This window comes from Staurois parvus, unplaced genomic scaffold, assembly GCF_062004578.1.
Source record: "Staurois parvus isolate SC_StPar_1 unplaced genomic scaffold, SC_StPar_1.0 ptg000172l, whole genome shotgun sequence".
Classification (NCBI taxonomy): Eukaryota; Metazoa; Chordata; class Amphibia; order Anura; family Ranidae; genus Staurois; species Staurois parvus.
The window spans coordinates 2085155-2103839 of NW_028317968.1; the positions used below are offsets into that span (position 1 = coordinate 2085155).

Genomic DNA, 18685 nt, shown 5'->3' on the forward strand with positions numbered 1-18685 from the left:
TCCCACTGACACCAATGATGGGGCACTATTCCTCCCACTGGTGTGCATTGGAAGAGGGGTAGTCTTATACGGCGAGTATAGGCCAAACACTACATTTTAGCAGGAAAAGTAGGGGGTCGTCTTATACGCCCAGTCGTCTTATACGCCGGAAAATACGGTATTTAGTCTATAAAAGTTTAGTAGGCAACGTCTGGGGGTAGATAGTGCTGTAGCCACCGGGACCACATTATATTTTTTTTGTTGAGGTCATCAATAAAGACTAACCCAGCATGGTTGGGGCCCACTGAAAGAAACTATATTGCCAATATTGCTCTCCGGATCATTTGACCAACAACACAACATCTAAATTAGTAAACCATCTGGGGCACATTTTATCCTATTATTCTTTATCTACCTTTTGTTTTAAAGGTTGACAGGTTCCCTTTTGAGTTATTAGTGGGTTTCTGCAGCACTTTTCTGTTCATGTGGGCATGATTGCTTGTCACTGATGTCTGATGTCTGCACCCCACCTGCTGAACGCTGTGGTTCTGTCTGCCGGCCCTTGTCACTACAGGACACTGGAGTAATGTAGGGGTTGGCTGAAGGAACTAAGTTGAGTACTAAAAGCTTATTTTTCTGTGAAGAGTCTGCTAGAGGCTTTAGCGCAATAAGACAGTGGAGCTTGGACTTGCCACCTTCCATAGAGGTAAGTATTCAGTCTTCTATTACAGGAGCCATTTTTATAGATTTTTTGTTGAAAGTGACAGTCACTTTAAAAAGAGCCAATGGGGTTCTCTCAACAAGAAAGTGGGTAGCGCTGGAAATTTAGAATGTGCAAACTGAGTGTCATGGTGCCATCTGTAAACACCCCTGCATGGCCCTATAAGATGACCCTAGCGTTTCCTGTTCCATGTCCGCTCTGTGGTGAAATAGCAGCCAATCTTCTTCATATGTTTTGGACTTGTCCAGTCATCTTGTCATTTTGGTCTGATTTTCATGCCCTCCTGGACCTCAGCTTGGACTACCCTGCCCCCAAAAACCACGGAAGTCTGCCTATTGGGTATCCTTAATGCTTTTGTAGTTCCAACGCATAGCCGTTCACTAATTTGCTTACTCTTTTATTACGCCCGCAAGCCTATCTTACTTTATTGGAAAAGGTAACTCCACCCACTGTGCCATACGTCTATCACTTGGTCACTATTGACTTGCCAAAATATAAAACAATATACATGGGCCGGGCTTGTCCCCAAAAATTTAACAAGATATAGCAGCCGTGGCTGGATGCCTCGGTGTCCCAGGCCGCTGAATTACTATCTTCTCATTGATTCCTTGTATACCTCTGAATGTGTTTTGTTTTTTCCATGTAGGTCCCTTTATAGGGCTCATTCCTTGCCCTTGATTGCTCTCTGTCAACAGATTTTTTTTTTAGATCCTCTGGGGGGAGTAGGGGAGGGATATGTATTCGATGTGTATGAATGTGTGCGAGGTTGTTATAGTGATTGTTTTTTTTGGGTGCCCAGGGGCATCACTAAGCTGGGCACAGAGAGCACATGCCACACATCTTTTGCAGACTGCCCCAGATCCCGATACCATAATTGCCTAACTTCTTTTTTTTTTTTGCTGCTGCTGCTGCTGCTTGCACTGCGCTGCCATTTTGTTCAGACCTCAGATACTGTGCCTCTGCAGAGCCTGATTCCTCTAAGCTCCTACATAGCTCTGATGTGCAGTGTCACATTGCACAACAAGTGGAGGACATTGCCTTACTGTGCATTGCAGCTATAACTGAAGTCTGCTAAATGGGCTTCAGGAAGTCAGTACTGGGGTGATTTTGGGAAGGGGAGTAGGGATCTGTATTGAGTGGGGGAGGAGAAATCTGTCCTAGGGGGATTGGGGAACGTGTACTGGAGGGGGGGGGGGGGTTGTGTTACTAATTTCTATTGTAGACACTGACCTGTCAATTATGTATTTCTGACAACTACACTCAACACTATATACATCTGACCCCTGCATTCTTGACCCCTGCATTCCATGATTGCACCCTCCTGACCCCTGCTCTCTATGCATTATACATTTATGATCCCTGCTGTGTTTTACACACTCTCAGTCCCTGCTCTCTTTGTGTTACACATGCCTGACCCCTATGCTCCATGCATTACATATTCCCAACCTACGCACTCTGTGTGTTTTGCATGCCTGAGGCCTGCTCTATATACACTATGTTGTACCTTTTACATTCCTGCACGCTGTTTGCTAGCTATATGACTCCTCGTGATCCCTGCACTCTTTATGTTATATGTTACATATGTCTGGACTAAAGGGTTAATTGTCTCAACAGCTGCTGGTTTCTAAGTCATCATTGACTATTTTAATTAAGCTTTTCTTTAAAATAGGCTGTATGCAGAAAAGTGTACATATATATATATATATATATATATATATATATATATATATATATATATTTTTTTTTTTTTTTAATTGATTGAGCTGAGGTTTGTATGTCTTTGATAGACTTTTGCAGTAAATAACACATATTGTGTGGATTTAAGGACTGTGGCATATACAGTATATGCCATGTATACAGTAAGTTTTTCTTAACCATGTCCCTTAAAGGCATTCCAGCACAACTTAGCCACACCCCTCATTCCTGTTGTTTGGGTACCCAAGAATAATTACAGGGAGATCCATATTTATCATTATGCTGCCCATAGATGGATCAAAATTCAGCTGGTTCAGCAGGGCCTAGGGAAATTTTGATCCGTCTATGGTAGTTCCTGCTCAGCAGAAGTCGATCTAACGATCAACTTTTGTCAAATGAGAAAAAAGAAACAATCCTCCTGCGCTGCCAAATGGCTGTAATCCCCACCAAAGTGGCCGCAGACACCTAACTATATTCCAAATAGTGAAAGCGATAAATGAATAGTGGATTGGTGCTGCGCTACTTTGTGCTTAAATATCTAAATATACATAAATGTATTGAATGTAATGAAGTGTTAAGATGGAAAAATAATAAGACAACAAATGTATAAAACAGCAACAGGTGTAAAAAACATGGCCAAAACTAATTATTATTAACCAACCACATAGCCACAAAAGTGTAATCAATAGATCAGTAATAAACCAGTGAATATGTGGTCAACAAATACATATATATATATATAAACAAAATGTGACACAATAAATAAGTCCCAGAGTAAATGTAATTGTCCCAAGAACAAGAGACACAGTGAATCTTCAGCACAAGCCGTGAGACATCCCATGGTCACTGCAAACAGATAATCCTCCACCAGCTAGCGTGCGCGCTTACGTTTGGACTGCAACCCGCCAGAGGTCAAAAAGCATATAAAGCACTCAACCGGTGATCTCAGTGAGAATTGACCTCAGCAGTAAACAAACCAAGGACTCCTCTCCAGTGAAGATGGCAAGCACTCACATGTTCTTAGATGTAACTCAGATGTTCTTATAAGGATATGGCCATAGATTTCTTTCACCTCCAATATGCCCACATGGAAGATTAAACAAGAAAACTTCCCATAGTGTAGTAAGTTAGAATTTATTGTAAAAAATACACAGAGTAACTTCTCACATTTAAAATTGGGGTCCTGCAGACCCCTTACAGGCAAAAAGCACTGCAACAAATTGCAGAAAGAAGTATGTGGTTGGGAGTACCAAGATGGTGGCTGCCGTATGTACCGGAAATTACGTCACCACGCTTCCGTCCTACGTGTTATGTCACGAGTCATGTGACTTCATCAGGGCTCCAGGGCTTTTGTCAAATGGGACTGTTAGAAAGTTTTTATCAAATAGTCAACTGCAGCCACTGATCTGTATATTCTGACAGTGGTTGCAGCACTGATCTGTGTATTCTGATGGGGAGGGGTGTCCCTGCTGTCAGAATACAATAGAGCGGAGGGAGAGTTTGGGTGTTGGCTGAATAACAAAAAAAACCCCATCAGCTTGCATACCCTTGTCTAAGCCTGGTATACAGTCAGGTCCCTAAATATTGGGACATCGACACATATCTAACATTTTTGGCTCTATACACCACCACAATGGATTTGAAATAAAACAAACAAGATGTGCTTTAACTGCAGACTGTCAGCTTTAATTTGAGGGTATTTACAGCCAAATCAGATGAACAGTGTAGGAATTACAACAGTTTGCATATGTGCCTCCCACTTGTTAAGGGACCAAACGTAATGGGACAGAATAATAATCATAAATCAAATTTTCACTTTTTAATACTTGGTTGCAAATCCTTTGCAGTCAATTACAGCCTGAAGTCTGGAATGCATAGACATCACCAGACGCTGGGTTTCATCCCTGGTGATGCTCTGCCAGGCCTCTACTGCAACTGTCTTCAGCTTCAGCTTGTTCTTGGGGCATTTTCCCTTCAGTTTTGTCTTCAGCAAGTGAAATGCATGCTCAATCGGATTCAGGTCAGGTGATTGACTTGGCCATTGCATAACATTCCACTTCTTTCCCTTAAAAAACTCTTTGGTTGCTTTTGCAGTATGCTTTGGGTCATTGTCCATCTGCATTGTGAAGCGGCGTCCAATGAGTTCTGTAGCATTTGGCTGAACATGAGCAGATAATATTGCTCGAAACACTTCAGAATTCATCCTGCTGCTTTTGTCAGCAGTCACATCATCAATAAATACAAGAGAACCAGTTCCATTGGCAGCCATACATGCCCACGCCATGACACTACCACCACCATGCTTCACTGATGAGGTGGTATGCTTAGGATCATGAGCAGTTCCTTTCCTTCTCCATACTCTTCTCTTCCCATCACTCTGGTACAAGTTGATCTTGGTCTCATCTGTCCATAGGATGTTGTTCCAGAACTGTGAAGGCTTTTTTAGATGTCGTTTGGCAAATTCTAATCTGGCCTTCCTGTTTTTTGAGGCTCACCAATGGTTTACATCTTGTGGTGAACCCTCTGTATTCACTCTGGTGACGTCTTCTCTTGATTGTTGACTTTGACACACATACACCTACCTCCTGGAGAGTGTTCTTGATCTGGCCAACTGTTGTGAAGGGTGTTTTTTCAGCCTAATGATGGCTTGCTTCACTGATAGTGACAGCTCTTTGGATCTCATCTTGAGAGTTGACAGCAACAGATTCCAAATGCAAATAGTACACTTGAAATGAACTCTGGACCTTTTATTTGCTCATTGTAATTGGGATAATGAGGGAATAACACACACCTGGCCATGGAACAGCTGAAAAGCCAATTGTCCCATTACTTTTGGTCCCTTACAAGTGGGAGGCACATATGCAAACTGTTGTAATTCCTACACCGTTCACCTGATTTGGATGTAAATACCCTCAAATTAAAGCTGACAGTCTGCAGTTAAAGCACATCTTGTTCGTTTCATTTCAAATCCATTGTGGTGGTGTATAGAGCCAAAAATGTTAGAATTGTGTTGATGTCCCAATATTTATGGACCTGACTGTAAGTTTATAGAAATGTTCCTGAAGAACAAGATAACTTTTATTATACATGTGTACCTCTGCCAGGTCAACCAAAGCTATCTAACGACCAACTTCTGTCAGCTTGTTTTGCTGGAAAAACTTGCAGCTAATGGCTACAAATGCTGCTCAGTGTATTCTGATGGGGTAGGGGAGTCCCCCTGTCAGACTACAATAGCATAGCAGGAGAGACACCTGCATCACACATAGTTTTGTGTTAATGTCAACCCAGCCTAACAACCTGCCTACAGGGCACTTTCACCCCCTTCCTGTCCAGGCCAATTTTCAGCTTTCAGCACTGTCGCACTTTGAATGATAATTGCGTGGTCAAACACTGTACCCATATGTCATTTTTATCATTTTTTTCACACAAATAGATTTCTTTTGGTGGTATTTAATCACCACTGCGATATTTATTTTTTGCACTGTAAATGAAAAAAAGGGTTTTCTTTGTTTCTATTATAAAATTTTGCAAACAGGTAATTTTTCTCCTTCACTGATGTGAATTGATGAGGCTGCACTAATGGGAACTGATGAGGCTGCACTGATAGGCAGCACTGATGGGCACTGATGAGGCAGCTCTGATGAGGTGGCAATGGTGGACATTGATGAGGCATTGATGATACACTGATATGCAGCAATGATGGGCACTGATAGGCGGTACTAATGGGCACTGATAGGCGGCACTGACTGATAGCACCGACTGGAGGCACTGATAGACGGCACTAATGGGTGGCACTTCTGGGTACTACTGATGAGTGGCACTGCTGGGCATTGCTGGGCACTGCTAGGCAGCACTGATAATCAGTGCCCCGATTATCAGTGCAGATCTCACCTGTCATATTTGCCAGTTATCAGCAGTACTTTCATCTTGCTGTGACAGTGTGTGAAGAAAGTGCTGCCGATAACCAGCAACTGTATTTACTTTGTGATCTGCTGTGGCATTGGACACAGCTGATCACGTGATAAAAAAGGCCGCTGTGATTGGCCTTTTACCTCATCATGTGATCAGCTGTGTCCATAGGACACAGCGATCACTGACAGTGCTGGGTGCACGTTCTGGGAGGACGTCCATGGATGCCATCACAGAACTGGACAACCGTGCTGTAGCCGGTTGGAAAGCGGTTAAAGTGGTTGTAAATGTTGAAGGTTTTTTATTAGATGCATTTTATGCATGATGGTTAAAACCTTCAGTATGCAGTTCCCCCAACAGCACCCCCAACACTTACCCAAGCCCAATCCAGCGATGTGCATTAAATTAGCGACTCTCCCAGGTCTCTCCCTCCTTGTTGGCTGAAACATAGCAGTGGGAGTCATTGGCTTCCACTGCTGTCAGTGACAACCTGTGAGGAGGGAGCGGGGGGCAGAGCTGAGCTGTGCTTTGTGTTTCTTATGGAGGCTTGGGAGAGAGCACGCATGAGTTCCCCAAGAACAAGCAGCTTGCCCCGTGGGAACTTGGAAGAGGAGAGGAGCCAGGAGCACCAGAAGGGGGACCCGAGAAGAGGAGGCTCTGGGCTGATTTGTGCAAAACCATTACACAGAGCAGGTACATATGACATGTTTGTTATTTAAAAAAAAAACAAATGAACCTTTATTATCGCTTCAAGTTTACAAAACAAACACACCACGTTAAAGATCTTTATCTTAAAAAAGTGACAATTGTTTTCAGTTGTATCAAAGGAAACATGTAAACTACAACTAAGCTAAAGATCTGTGTCCCAGTATCAAAACTTTGATGATACCCTGAATCAGATTAATAACACTAGAAAATGTTTTGTGTAGTAGAGTGATCCTAGCAGAGGTGTGTTACTGCGAGTGTCAAAGGTGAGGTTATAGACTCAGTATACAGTATATGAATGGCCAGCTTCAGTATGAATAGTATACCTTGTACAGAGAGATAGCACTGCTTTACTACAAACCCTTTACAGTATCTTGGGTCTGATAAGAGCTGGAAACGGATTAGAATGAAAAAAGCATTTTTATTTCACGGTGAATAACTATGTTAGCCCTCCATATCAAACACATACATGTATACACAAAATATGATCTTTTGTAAACAGTACAGCATTTGTGTGTATATCAGCACTATTTTCAATTTACTCCCAGCTCACTGTCCAGCTTTAAGAGCATGCCCATTATAATTCACTATTGACATACACATATTGGGAATTTATTCTGGAAATGATTAATGTTTGAACAAAGTTGTTTCTACTATATATCAAACCTCATGTATTCATCCCATATGTTGTATTTTATTTTCTCCTTGTTGTAGGTGCTGTAATATTTAACTTTTTTTTATACCAATGTAGATAAAATTTACAAAAAAAACAGTTCAAGCAACACATATCTGCATGCAAAAATCTCCCAAATCTGTACAATATAAGAATGTTACATAGTTACATAGTTAGTCTGGCTGAAAAAAGACAAAAGTCCATCTAGTTCAACCATAAAAAAAAAAAAAAAAAAAAAAAGTTATAACCCTATACCCACAGTTGATCCAGAGGAAGGCAAAAAAACCCAGCAAAGCATGATCCAATTTGCTCCTGCAGGGGAAAGAATTCTTTCCTGATCCCCCAAGAGACAATCAGATATTCCCTGGATCAACTTTACCTACAAATGTTAGTATCCAGTTATATTCTGTGTATCTAAGAAACAATCCAGGTTTTTTTTTTTTGAAGCAATCCACTAAGCTGGCCAGAACCAACTCTTGAGGGAGTCTATTCCACATTTTCACAGCTCTCACTGTGAAGAAACCTTTCCGTGTTTGGAGTATAAATATCTTTACTTCCAGACGTAAAGAGTGCCCCCTTGTCCTCTGTGATGACCTCAGGGTGAATAGCTCTACACCGAGTTCACTATATGAACCACTGATGTATTTATACATGTTGATCATATCCCCCCTTAATTTCCTCTTCTCAAGAGAGAATAAATTCAGTTCCTCTAATCTTTCCTCATAGCTGAGCTCCTCCATGCCTCGCATCAGTTTGTTGCCCTTTTCTGTACTTTCTCCAGTTCCCCAATGTTTTTTTTGTGAATTGGTGCCCAAAACTGAACTGCATATTCCAGATGAGATCTTAATAATAATTTGTACAGGGGTAATATGATATCTCTCTCTCTGGAGTCTATACAATAATTTAATACAAGAGAGGTAATGTATGTAAATAAATAATTTGGATGGTACAAGAACACACTTAAATGCAACTACACTATTTACTCTTTCTATGCCAAACAGATTAGTTAATTTTATTTCATTGGACTAACAAGATGACAAGCATGATGACAGCCCATTAATTGCATACAATTAATTACAGAGGGCATGACAATTTAAAATGTAAAAAATGAAAGATTTGCAGACTTAATGATCATTAATGAATCCCTTAAAATATACAAACATATACCAGTAAAAGTAAAGTGGAACATAGTGTAATAAATGAGTACCAGGGGCGGACTGACCATTTGGAAACTCTGGCACTGCCCGATGGCCCGGGGTCAGTAGGGGGCCCCATGAGATGCCCCTGGTACCTTTTTCATAGGCTTTTTTGAGTTTGGGCAAAGACACAGGGGCCCCATGATCCCCTATTGCCCGGGGGCCCCATGAGTTGTCAGTCCGCCCCTGATGAGTACCACTCATCTTTCATGAATATAAATATATTAATATTATAATAAATTACATAGAGTACTTGTCATTCCTCAAAATAGTCCTGAATACCTATCTAAATAGTAGCCAACCTTTATTGTTTAATTCTTTGGGGGGGGTTTTTTTACCCTTTTTTAACTAGTTTTCTATTGATATTCTTTAATAACTATTGTACATTTAAACATGCAAAGATCTGTTATCCTTTCAGCTGAGAATAGGAGCTTTTACAACAATTTCACATTTGAACAACATATTATTTGCAGCGAACTGAAAGATCCAGATATTGTTGCTGCAAAATGCTCACTATTAATTGTTTAACTCCCATTTACTACCCAATAATTCCATTAGACTTTGGATGGTTTGCTGGCTGGAGAGATGGAAGGGTGTAGAATTTACACCATATCCCTGAGATATTATATTTTAAAAAAAAAACAGTAGATGTTGAAAAATGCTGGTGAGCTACTGAGTGAATTTAAAGTTAATTTGCTGCACTGCTACCTGTCTTTGATTTAGGCAAACGTTATGTGAAGCTGGAACCCCTCTCTGTTTTTTGACTGCTGTTTGAGGCTCCATTGAGAGTTTATACCCTAATTCCTGTTTTGATTACATTGTTTTACCAAAAAGAAAATGAGGGGAACTCTCTAACAAGACAGAACAGTTTGGTTGGACATACACTTTAAATCACTTACATTATGGTCACTGCCAGGTGCCACACAGACAGGCCATTGGGGGTGGGGGACCCATCACAATTTTTCTCTGGGGCCCCATGAACTGTTGTTAAGCACCCGTTCATGACAATCTCTAACAATGTATTTATGTAAGTCCTAAATAGTTATTGTTAAACATACAACAGTAAGTTAGCAAACTCCACTTACCTGCCGAAACAGAAGATAAAGAAACAAGAAGCCATAATTTAATGCAGGTTATCATTTTGATGTTGTCCTCTCTAGAATACTGGGTGCGTTGATGAACAGAATGAGTATGACAAGTTTTTGAAAGATGTGACTACAGACCTCTAAGGAACACTAAATAGCAAATGAGATGCTTTAGATAACTGCATGTTTCACATTTCTTCAAATTCACCCTTAAGAAAACATGTTAGTCCTGTTTTCTGCTATGCAAAATCATTGTCTTAAGGAAACCCACAAGGGGCTAAGTGCAACTTATTGTCCTGCTTGCCACTGAAATGTGACAAAACCAGTTCCAAGAACATTGCTAGGGGAGGGGGAAATAGACCTCATTTTTGAGTAAACATTTTAAAATACACCCATTTTTCACTCACTGAAAAGGAGGATTTGCAACCGAAAAATAGTACAAATGATAAAATTCACATAAAATATTGATTGAAATAATTAAATAATAATGCATTGGTTCCATGATTAGATAGGCTTGCTCCATCCATGCTTGCACACTATCCAAGAACGATCAGCTGCTCATTATAGCATTATGTCGTGTTGGGGCAGACTGCCAGGTACAGCCAGGTCCCAGGTACTGCCAGCTGCAAAGTGTCATAAGAATGAAAGCACAGCTACCTGCAAGTGCCTGCACAGGGCTTTTCAGCTAATGGTGATAGCAGAGTAGTGAAGGCACCATGACTGTAGAAGTGGCACTTAGGAGTGGTATAGACAAGTATGGGGAGAAAGTGATCAGTGTGTCACTATTTACTCTGTCTCTACCTGTTTCCTGCCTATATATTGTACCAGTTAAAAGTTTGTTGCCCGCATATTGTATATAATTACTCATCCTCTGGCTGGGCATTTTGAAATTCCCAAGATCTTGGAACTCTTGCAGCAATCCTTTTGGTGGCCTAGCTTAAAACAATTCTAAAAGTTCATGTTTTTTTTTTTCGGGGGGGGGGGGGATAACAAACGTGCTATTCTTGCCTACTGTGTGCAGTGGTTTTGCACAGAGCAGCCTGGATTCTCCTCTTCCGGGTCCCCCACAGGCTCTCCTGGCCCCGTACTCCTTTTGGGTGCCCCCAAAGCAAGCAGCCACTGCTCCGTGTGTCCATTCACACACGGACATGCGACTTGGCCCTATCCCCTCTCACTCCTCATTGGATGACTTTCTGTGAGTAACAATGGCTCCCGCTTGCTGTCTCAGGCAAATGGGGAGGCAGAGACCTGGGACAGACAAGGCTGTTGTTCACATAGCTGGATCGCGATGAGGCTCAGGTAAGTATTGAGGGGACAGGGCTGCTGCACACAGAATGTTTTTTACCTTTATGCCTAAAATGCATGAAGGTAAAAAACCTTGAGCCTTTACAACCACTTTAAGATCCAACTCTCAGAGCTACGTAAGGCCTGTGAAATATGTAAAAAAAAAAGCCAGGTTATAATATGCCCGAAAACACCTTAACATGGATCACCAGGCTTTTTTTGTGGCATTGGCGCAGTAAAGGCTTCTTTCTGGCAACTCAACCATGCAGCTAATTTTTGTTCATCATATTGTCTTCCTTCAAAACAACCACACCGTCTTTTTCCAGAGCAGTCTGTATTTCTCCTGAGGTTACCTGCGGGGTTTTTCTTTGCATCCCGAACAATTCTTCTGGCAGTTGTGGCTGAAATCTTTCTTGGTCTACCTGACCTTGGCTTGGTATCAAGAGATCCCCAAATTTGACACTTCTTAATAGGAAATTTAACAGTAATGGCTGACATATTCAACGCATTGGACATCTTCTTACTGTATATCCTTTTCCATCTATATAAAGTTACATTACCTCATTATGCATGTCTTTTGACAATTCTTTTCTGATCCCCATGGCTCAATATCTTGCCTGCTCACTTCATCCACCTAAGAGCTAACAAACTCAGTGACTATTTATACACAGACACTAATTGCAATTAAAAAGCCACAGATGTGGGAAATTAACCTTTAATTGCCATTTTAACCTGTGTGTGTCACGTTGTATGACTGTACCATAGCCAAACATTCCAGGGTATGTAAACTTTTGATCATGGCCATTTGGGTGATTTCTGTTATCATTATGATTTAAAAAGGAGCCAACTATTTGATAATAAATGAATTCATATGATCATTATCCTTAAATAAAAGACAGTTGTTTGGCATGATCAGTCATATTTTCAATATCAATTATATAATTTCATGATTTTTGCCAGGGTATGAAAATTTTTGAGCAAAACTGTAGCTTCAGATGACGAGGGGACAATGCTTCTTCATTACTACTGAACTCAAAGCAGCATTCTCTGTACACTGTGACTATTTGCAATACAGTGGGATGAAAAAAAATGTTGCAGAGGGCGTGAATATCAGCATTGTCACTGCTCATACATAAGCCTGTAGCTTGTCAATCAGCAACTGGCACACCGAGCCCTGCCAACTGCTTTCTGGATAGACAGAACTAACCCTCCACCTGTTGTGTGCAAGTGTCTCGGAGGGTGAGCATGTGCCACACAAATTAAAGAGGATTGGCTGACTAAAGGGAGGTAAAAGCAGTTTTTTTTAATTTAATAAGGCTCTTGCACCACATAGTAACTGAATTGGAGACTTTTTTGGGCTGCCACGCAGGAGCCCTTAGATGTATTGTAATTATAGCTCTTATTTATATCAAGTACGTACATGGAAATCATATTGGTTTGGGTAAACCTGTCTTTACCTAAAATTCCCAGTTTGTTAGGGAAACCTGTCCAACAAGGTTGCATTCTCAGAGTCAAAAGGTTTACTTTATTAGAGTTAAGAGCTACTCCTTTAGCAAATAACCACTACAAATGAGTCAACATGAAATATCTAATAAAGGTCTCTAGGAAATCATGAAAATGGACTAGTCAAGCTAACATTACTTCAAATACAGTGTTGTTTTTCTGAAACATGTTAAACCTGTTTGACATGAACTAAGATAAATCTGTCATTCCTCAACTATGTAAGGTAGCAGGGAGGGGCTCACACAAAATATGAAATATGCATTACTGCAATGCTTCAGATATTTGCTTTTTACCTTGGGGAAAAGTTCATATGAGCAATGGAGGCATAGTGCAGCATTGCCTGCAGGCAATAAGCAACAGAGGGGTCTCATATTTAAGTGAAGTCATTACTTTGCTTGTATAACACAGAGGTCTAATTTAATGTGTCAAAAATATATATAAACAAAAAAATACAGTGCTCCATGTTAACCACTTGTCCTCCAGAGGATTTACCCCCCTTCCTGACCAGGCCATTTTTTGCTTTACGGCGCTGCGTTACTTTAACTGACAACTGCACGGTCATGCAATGCTGCACCAAAATGAAATTTATGTCATTTTTTTCCCACAAATTGAGCTTTCTTTTGGTGGTATTTGATCACCTGTGCTTTTTTTTTAATTTTTGCGCTATAAAAAAAAAAAAGGCCTGCAATTTTGAGAAAAAGAACAATATTTTTGACTTTTTGCTATTAAACATGTCCAGTAAAATAATTAAAAAATTCAAATTTCATCATAAATGTATGCCAAATGTATTCTGCTCCATGTCTTTGCTAAAAAAAAATCCCAATATGTGTAAATTGATTGGTTTACGTGAAAGTTATAGCGTTTACAAATGGAATTTTTTATTTTTTTTTTTACTAATAATGGCAGTGATCAGTGACTTATAGCGGGACTGCAGAAGGCATTCTGACACTGGGGGGAACTGACTTGGTGTCACTGACATCCCCTGTAACACCAATATAGTGATCAGTGCTAAAAAAAAAAGCACTGACACTGTACTAATGGCACTGGGCAGGAAGGGGTTAACAGGAGGGGCGATCAAAGGGTTAATTGTGTGCTGGGAGTGTTTTACTGGGGGGCGGTGTGTAGGTGCTTCTTCATAAGCACACTGCTTTGCACAGCCATTCAGAGCAGTGTGACTGAGCCGACAGGGGGGAGGACTGGTAGGAAACAAAACAGCCCTCCTCCCCATCGGAGAGTCTTAGTAATCTTTGGGCGGCGGTGGGTAATCACCGGCCGAGACCCGGTGGTTGACAGCTGTGGCCACGAATGCAGACGTGGGTAGGTACGTGGCTCACGTGCGCCCCCTACCCGGAAATGCAAAATCTTGTATATATACATGGTTTTGCGCACCCCGCCGCCCTATAGCAGATATACTACATCTCCAATAATAATACCCAATAAATGATTAATTAATACATAAAGTGTAAACATATATAAAGTGCAAAGTTATACAACTGCAAAAAGCATATAAAGTGCATTAGTTGTTGTTAGTGCCTTGTCCATCCAAAAATTCCTGTGCAAATCAAATGAAAAAGTCCTTCACACAGTGCAGTTTTGCCACCATAAATCCAGGTACTTTAAGATACTTTTTTTTTTCTTTTACATATTTACTCAGTGACACCTGTGTTTATTATGTCATTTGGCCCATTTGAGTAGTACTCAGTGGGGTTGATTTACTAAAGGCAAATAGGCTGTGCACTGCAAGTGCACTTGGAAGTGCACTCCAAGTGCACTGAAAGTGCAGTTGCTTTAGATCTGAGGGGAACATGCAAGGAGAATGAAAAAACAGCAGACATTAGAAGACATTATAAACACTCTTCGCAATGCTTACCCTCCTTCAAACGACTGTCCGATCAACCACTGGTATGACTCCAACTTGGACATCTTTGCTTTCTGGTGGGCAATATTATGCAATTTTCTGCAGCAAAACACTCCCAAAAAACAACAAATTATTTGCACCCTTCATAAACTTATCAATATAAAAAAGCTGGGTATGCAAAAACACAAATGAAACAATACTAAAAAGTTTTTCATTGCATGGACCCCCTTTATGATTTACACACGGTGCAAGTAACATCATAAAGAGCTTGTTTCAGCTTTTAGAAACCCTGTCTGGTATTACATAAAGAAACTTTCAAAGATTTGTGTTGCTTTAGACCTAGGTGATGACTCAGTCCTCCTTACAGTCCAACTATAAGGACTTACCCTGTCTTCCCCAAGGTGTCCTGTCTGGCCTGCTTCCTAGAGCTCTGCCACTGTTACCCATCCTGCTCCCTACACTGACTATCCTGTTTCCTGCGCACATGCTGCTCAGTGCCCTGTATACCAGGCAACATGGCTGCACTCTCACTTGTCCTCACCTTCAGTTGGCCTCTGGATTTTGTTTCTCAGGCAATGGAGTCAAGGACCATACTGTCAGCATCTTGTTGCCTTGCAATGTGGCCATTTTCTAACTCTCCTTCCATTTTGTTTTAGGATATGGCACAGGGACACGATCAGTTGCTTCCAGCTGCCATTGCGTTTTGCTCCTGGGGTGTTCCTGTGCCCTTAAGGAGGAGCAGGCTCCTTCCAGGCATACCTCTCTTAGATTAGAGTTGGAACTGCACTCTACAGAGGGACCTTGATGAGGCAATGCAGCTTCCACTTATATTTGCAAAAGTTGTCCAAGTAAAACTTCTGTTTATAATACAATTTTTTTTTGGCAGACTAGCTGGTAAATGTGCTGGGAAATACATTCTAATTGTTTGTTGCGTTCAAAGCCCTTGCATGTGTGCCTTGCTCCAAGCAAATGATCAATTGGGTCATTTGCCACATTTGTTTTACTGTTGCCTACTTGTTTTCTATTGGCCTTCTGTGCTTTGATGCCTGATTTAAACCTTACAAGTTCAGTACCCAGGGCATGTGATAGGTTTCCCCAGGAATCTCATTAGCTGTTCCTTTTCTGACTCTGTACCCTGACCTGCCTACTATCCTTTTTTTTAAACATTTTTTATATTGCAAAAGTAAGCAAAGTACAAAAGAATATGTCTCATTTCAAAAGTGTACATAATGGCATGTATATCCAAACATGGACAAAAAAAATCAATAAAACAATAATCCAAAAACAAAGCAGGGCTTGTATCAGTTCTGTTCAAATAAATGGAACATACAGATTAACGCGTATTATAACAGCTTGAAATATGGCTATCTATCCACTCACAAACTGTCATAGAGCCAGAGATTTATTATTCGGATGCAATAGTGAGATTAGACGAGCACTGAGCATCCCACACTTTATTATAGTTTTGTGGGCATCCCCTGTGTTCATATAGAACCTTCATTTATGACTGAAGTTAGTTAACATCACAAAGCCACTTAATGGCCATTTGTTTGCGAGCTAGGAATAAGGTCTCTCCTAGGAATGTCCTGGCATATCTAGACCATTGTTCTTCATTGAATAAACCCAGGAGACACCTCCGGAATAAGCGCCACTGACACAGAGAGAAGTTGAGAAAGTAGGTCCATGATTTGAGACTAATTTTTTTCTTTTTTTAAAGTCCGCAAACATGCAAACTACAACGAAAAAACCTGTAAGTGAATCACAAAAAAAGTGCAAGTGCAAAACACCACACGAAAAAGTGCACTTAGGGGTGTGCTTGTGTCCTACCCCTAAAGTGGCTTGGACCGCTTACCCTGATCCCCCGGAGGCACGAAGCTCCTTTCGGGGACAAGGTTTCCCAATTGGTCCTCCTGGCCAAAAGGCCTGGTGGACCACCTTTCCTTGTGTCCAGCCGAAGCCAGACACTCAGTACTTGGTCAGGGGACTCCCCCGAAGAAGAGTCCCCTAGGGATCAGGGGAGGAAGGAACCAAAAGGCCACACATCCTCCCCCTAGACTTCAGGGTAGGCCCGAGGACCCACACCCTACCATCCAGTGAAAACACACGCATAAGCAAAGAAAGAGTGACAAACGTGGGAGGTGTTAAATTAAATAAATAGAAAATAAAAAAGTGGTACCGTGCCAAATTGTGCACAGACCAGGCCCTGAGGCCCGTAGCAAAAATTGCCCTGGACTTAGCCAAAAGGCCTGGTCCTTAGGGCACTGTGCAAAAAGAATGTAAAAACAGTGACCATGTGCCATGTTCACACAGTGGGGTCCCACACCCAGGTGTTACTAGTGGCACCCCTGAGAGCGTCTACTCAGGGGGCACCGAGTTTGCAGACTTTCTGCCTCCTCAGCCCCTGGCCAGACCGAGGTAGATCTGTTCAAATCAGGAGGTACTGGGTCCTTCCAGTTTTCTCAGGGGAATTACTCCCAGGGCCCCAGCTTAACGTGTGGCGCTCCCCGGTTTCTGTCCCCCCGACACTAGCCTTCCAGACCCCCATCATACCAGTGAGGGTACTATACAACAGCCATCCCCGCAAAGCTAGAATGGCCGGGAGCACCCCCACTGGACACTGATAAGAACAGATACTACACTTGATCTTAGCCAAAAGGCCGAGAAGCGATTTGAGACTAATTTTTTTTTAAGTCCGCAAACGTGCAAACTACAACGAAAAACCCGTAAGTGTTTCACAAAAAAGTGCAAAAACACCACACAAAAAGTGCACTTAGGGGTGTGCTTTGTCCTACCCCGAAGGGGTTGGACCACTACCCTGATCCCCCGGGGCACAAAGCTCCTGACAGGGACAAGGTTCCCATTTGGTCCTCCTGGCCAAAGGCCTGGTGGACCACCGTTCCTTATGCCCAGCCGAAGCCGAACATCCAGTACTAGGCCAGGGGGTTCTCCCGAAGAGAAAACCCCCTAGGGACAGGGGAGGAAGGAACCAAAAGGCCACACATCCTCCCCCTAGACTTCAGAGCAGGCCCGAGGACCCACACCCTCCATCCTGTGAGGAAAACACACACATAAGTAAAAGTGACAAACATGGGGTGAGAAAAAGAAATAAATAAATAATTAAATAATCTATAAAAATAATAAAAAAGTGGTCGTGACCAAATTATGCACTGACCAGGCCCTGAGGCCTGTAGCAAAAAAATTGCCCAGGACTTGGCCAAAAGGCCCGGTCCTAGAGGCACAGTGCAAAAAGTGTTTTAAACGCGGTGACCATGTGCTCATTCACAACGTGGGGTCCCACACCCAAGTGCTACTTAGAGCACCCCTGAGGCGTCTACTCAGGGGGCACCGTGTTTGCGGACTTTCTGCCTCCTCAGCCCCTGGCCAGACCAAGGTAGATCCGTCCAAATCAGGAGGTACTGGGTCTTTCCAGTCTTCTCGGAGGAATTACTCCCAGGGCCCCAGCTTAACTAGTGGCGCTCCCCGGTTTCTGTCCCTCCGGTACTAGCCTTCCGGACCCCCATCATACCAGTGAGGGTACTATACAACAGCCATCCACGCAAAGCTAGAATGGCCGGGAGCACCCCCACTGGACACTGATAAGAACAGATACTACACTTGGGTGTCCGTTTGTGAACCAGAGGTAATAGATCGCTGCTCAGTTCTCCGGCATTCTCGGAGAACAAAGTTCTCCTGTGAATGCAGTTTATGAAGCAGTTCTCCGAACGAAGGGAGAACGGTTTCCAAACGCTGGATAACGGTCTACAAACTGTGAAAAACGGCTCATTTTACTATAATCTCTCCAGATTATAGTAAAAGACCAGTTTACTAAGCAGAGGTAAATTATCTCTGCTTAGTTTTCGGTCCCTCTGATTCTCCAGCTCTGGGCTGGAGAATCTGGACGGAGAACACAGATCTCCAGAGAAGGGCTGACATGATCTCCTGAGTGTTATAAACTGTGAATGACCAGAGAATAGCTGAGATCCGTTAAATCGCAGCTATTCTCTGGTTCACAAACGGACACCTTGATCTTAGCCAAAAGGCCGAGAAGCGATTTGAGACTAATACGTATGTTACAAA

At 42.0% G+C, this 18685-nt stretch overlaps 1 protein-coding gene and 1 pseudogene across 1 annotated transcript in view; both read right to left on the reverse strand.

Moving 5' to 3' along the window:
* Positions 1-10121, reverse strand: part of UPK3B (uroplakin 3B) — a 34609-nt gene extending 24488 nt beyond the window's left edge. The window contains exon 1 of the mRNA XM_089676577.1: positions 9964-10121. Coding sequence (XP_089532703.1) covers positions 9964-10018 — 55 coding nt within the window. The 5' untranslated portion in view covers positions 10019-10121. The remainder of the gene's footprint in view (positions 1-9963) is intronic.
* A 7040-nt stretch (positions 10122-17161) lies between these two features.
* On the reverse strand, positions 17162-17277 carry LOC149462585 (U2 spliceosomal RNA; annotated as a pseudogene).
* Positions 17278-18685: the final 1408 nt, after the last annotated feature.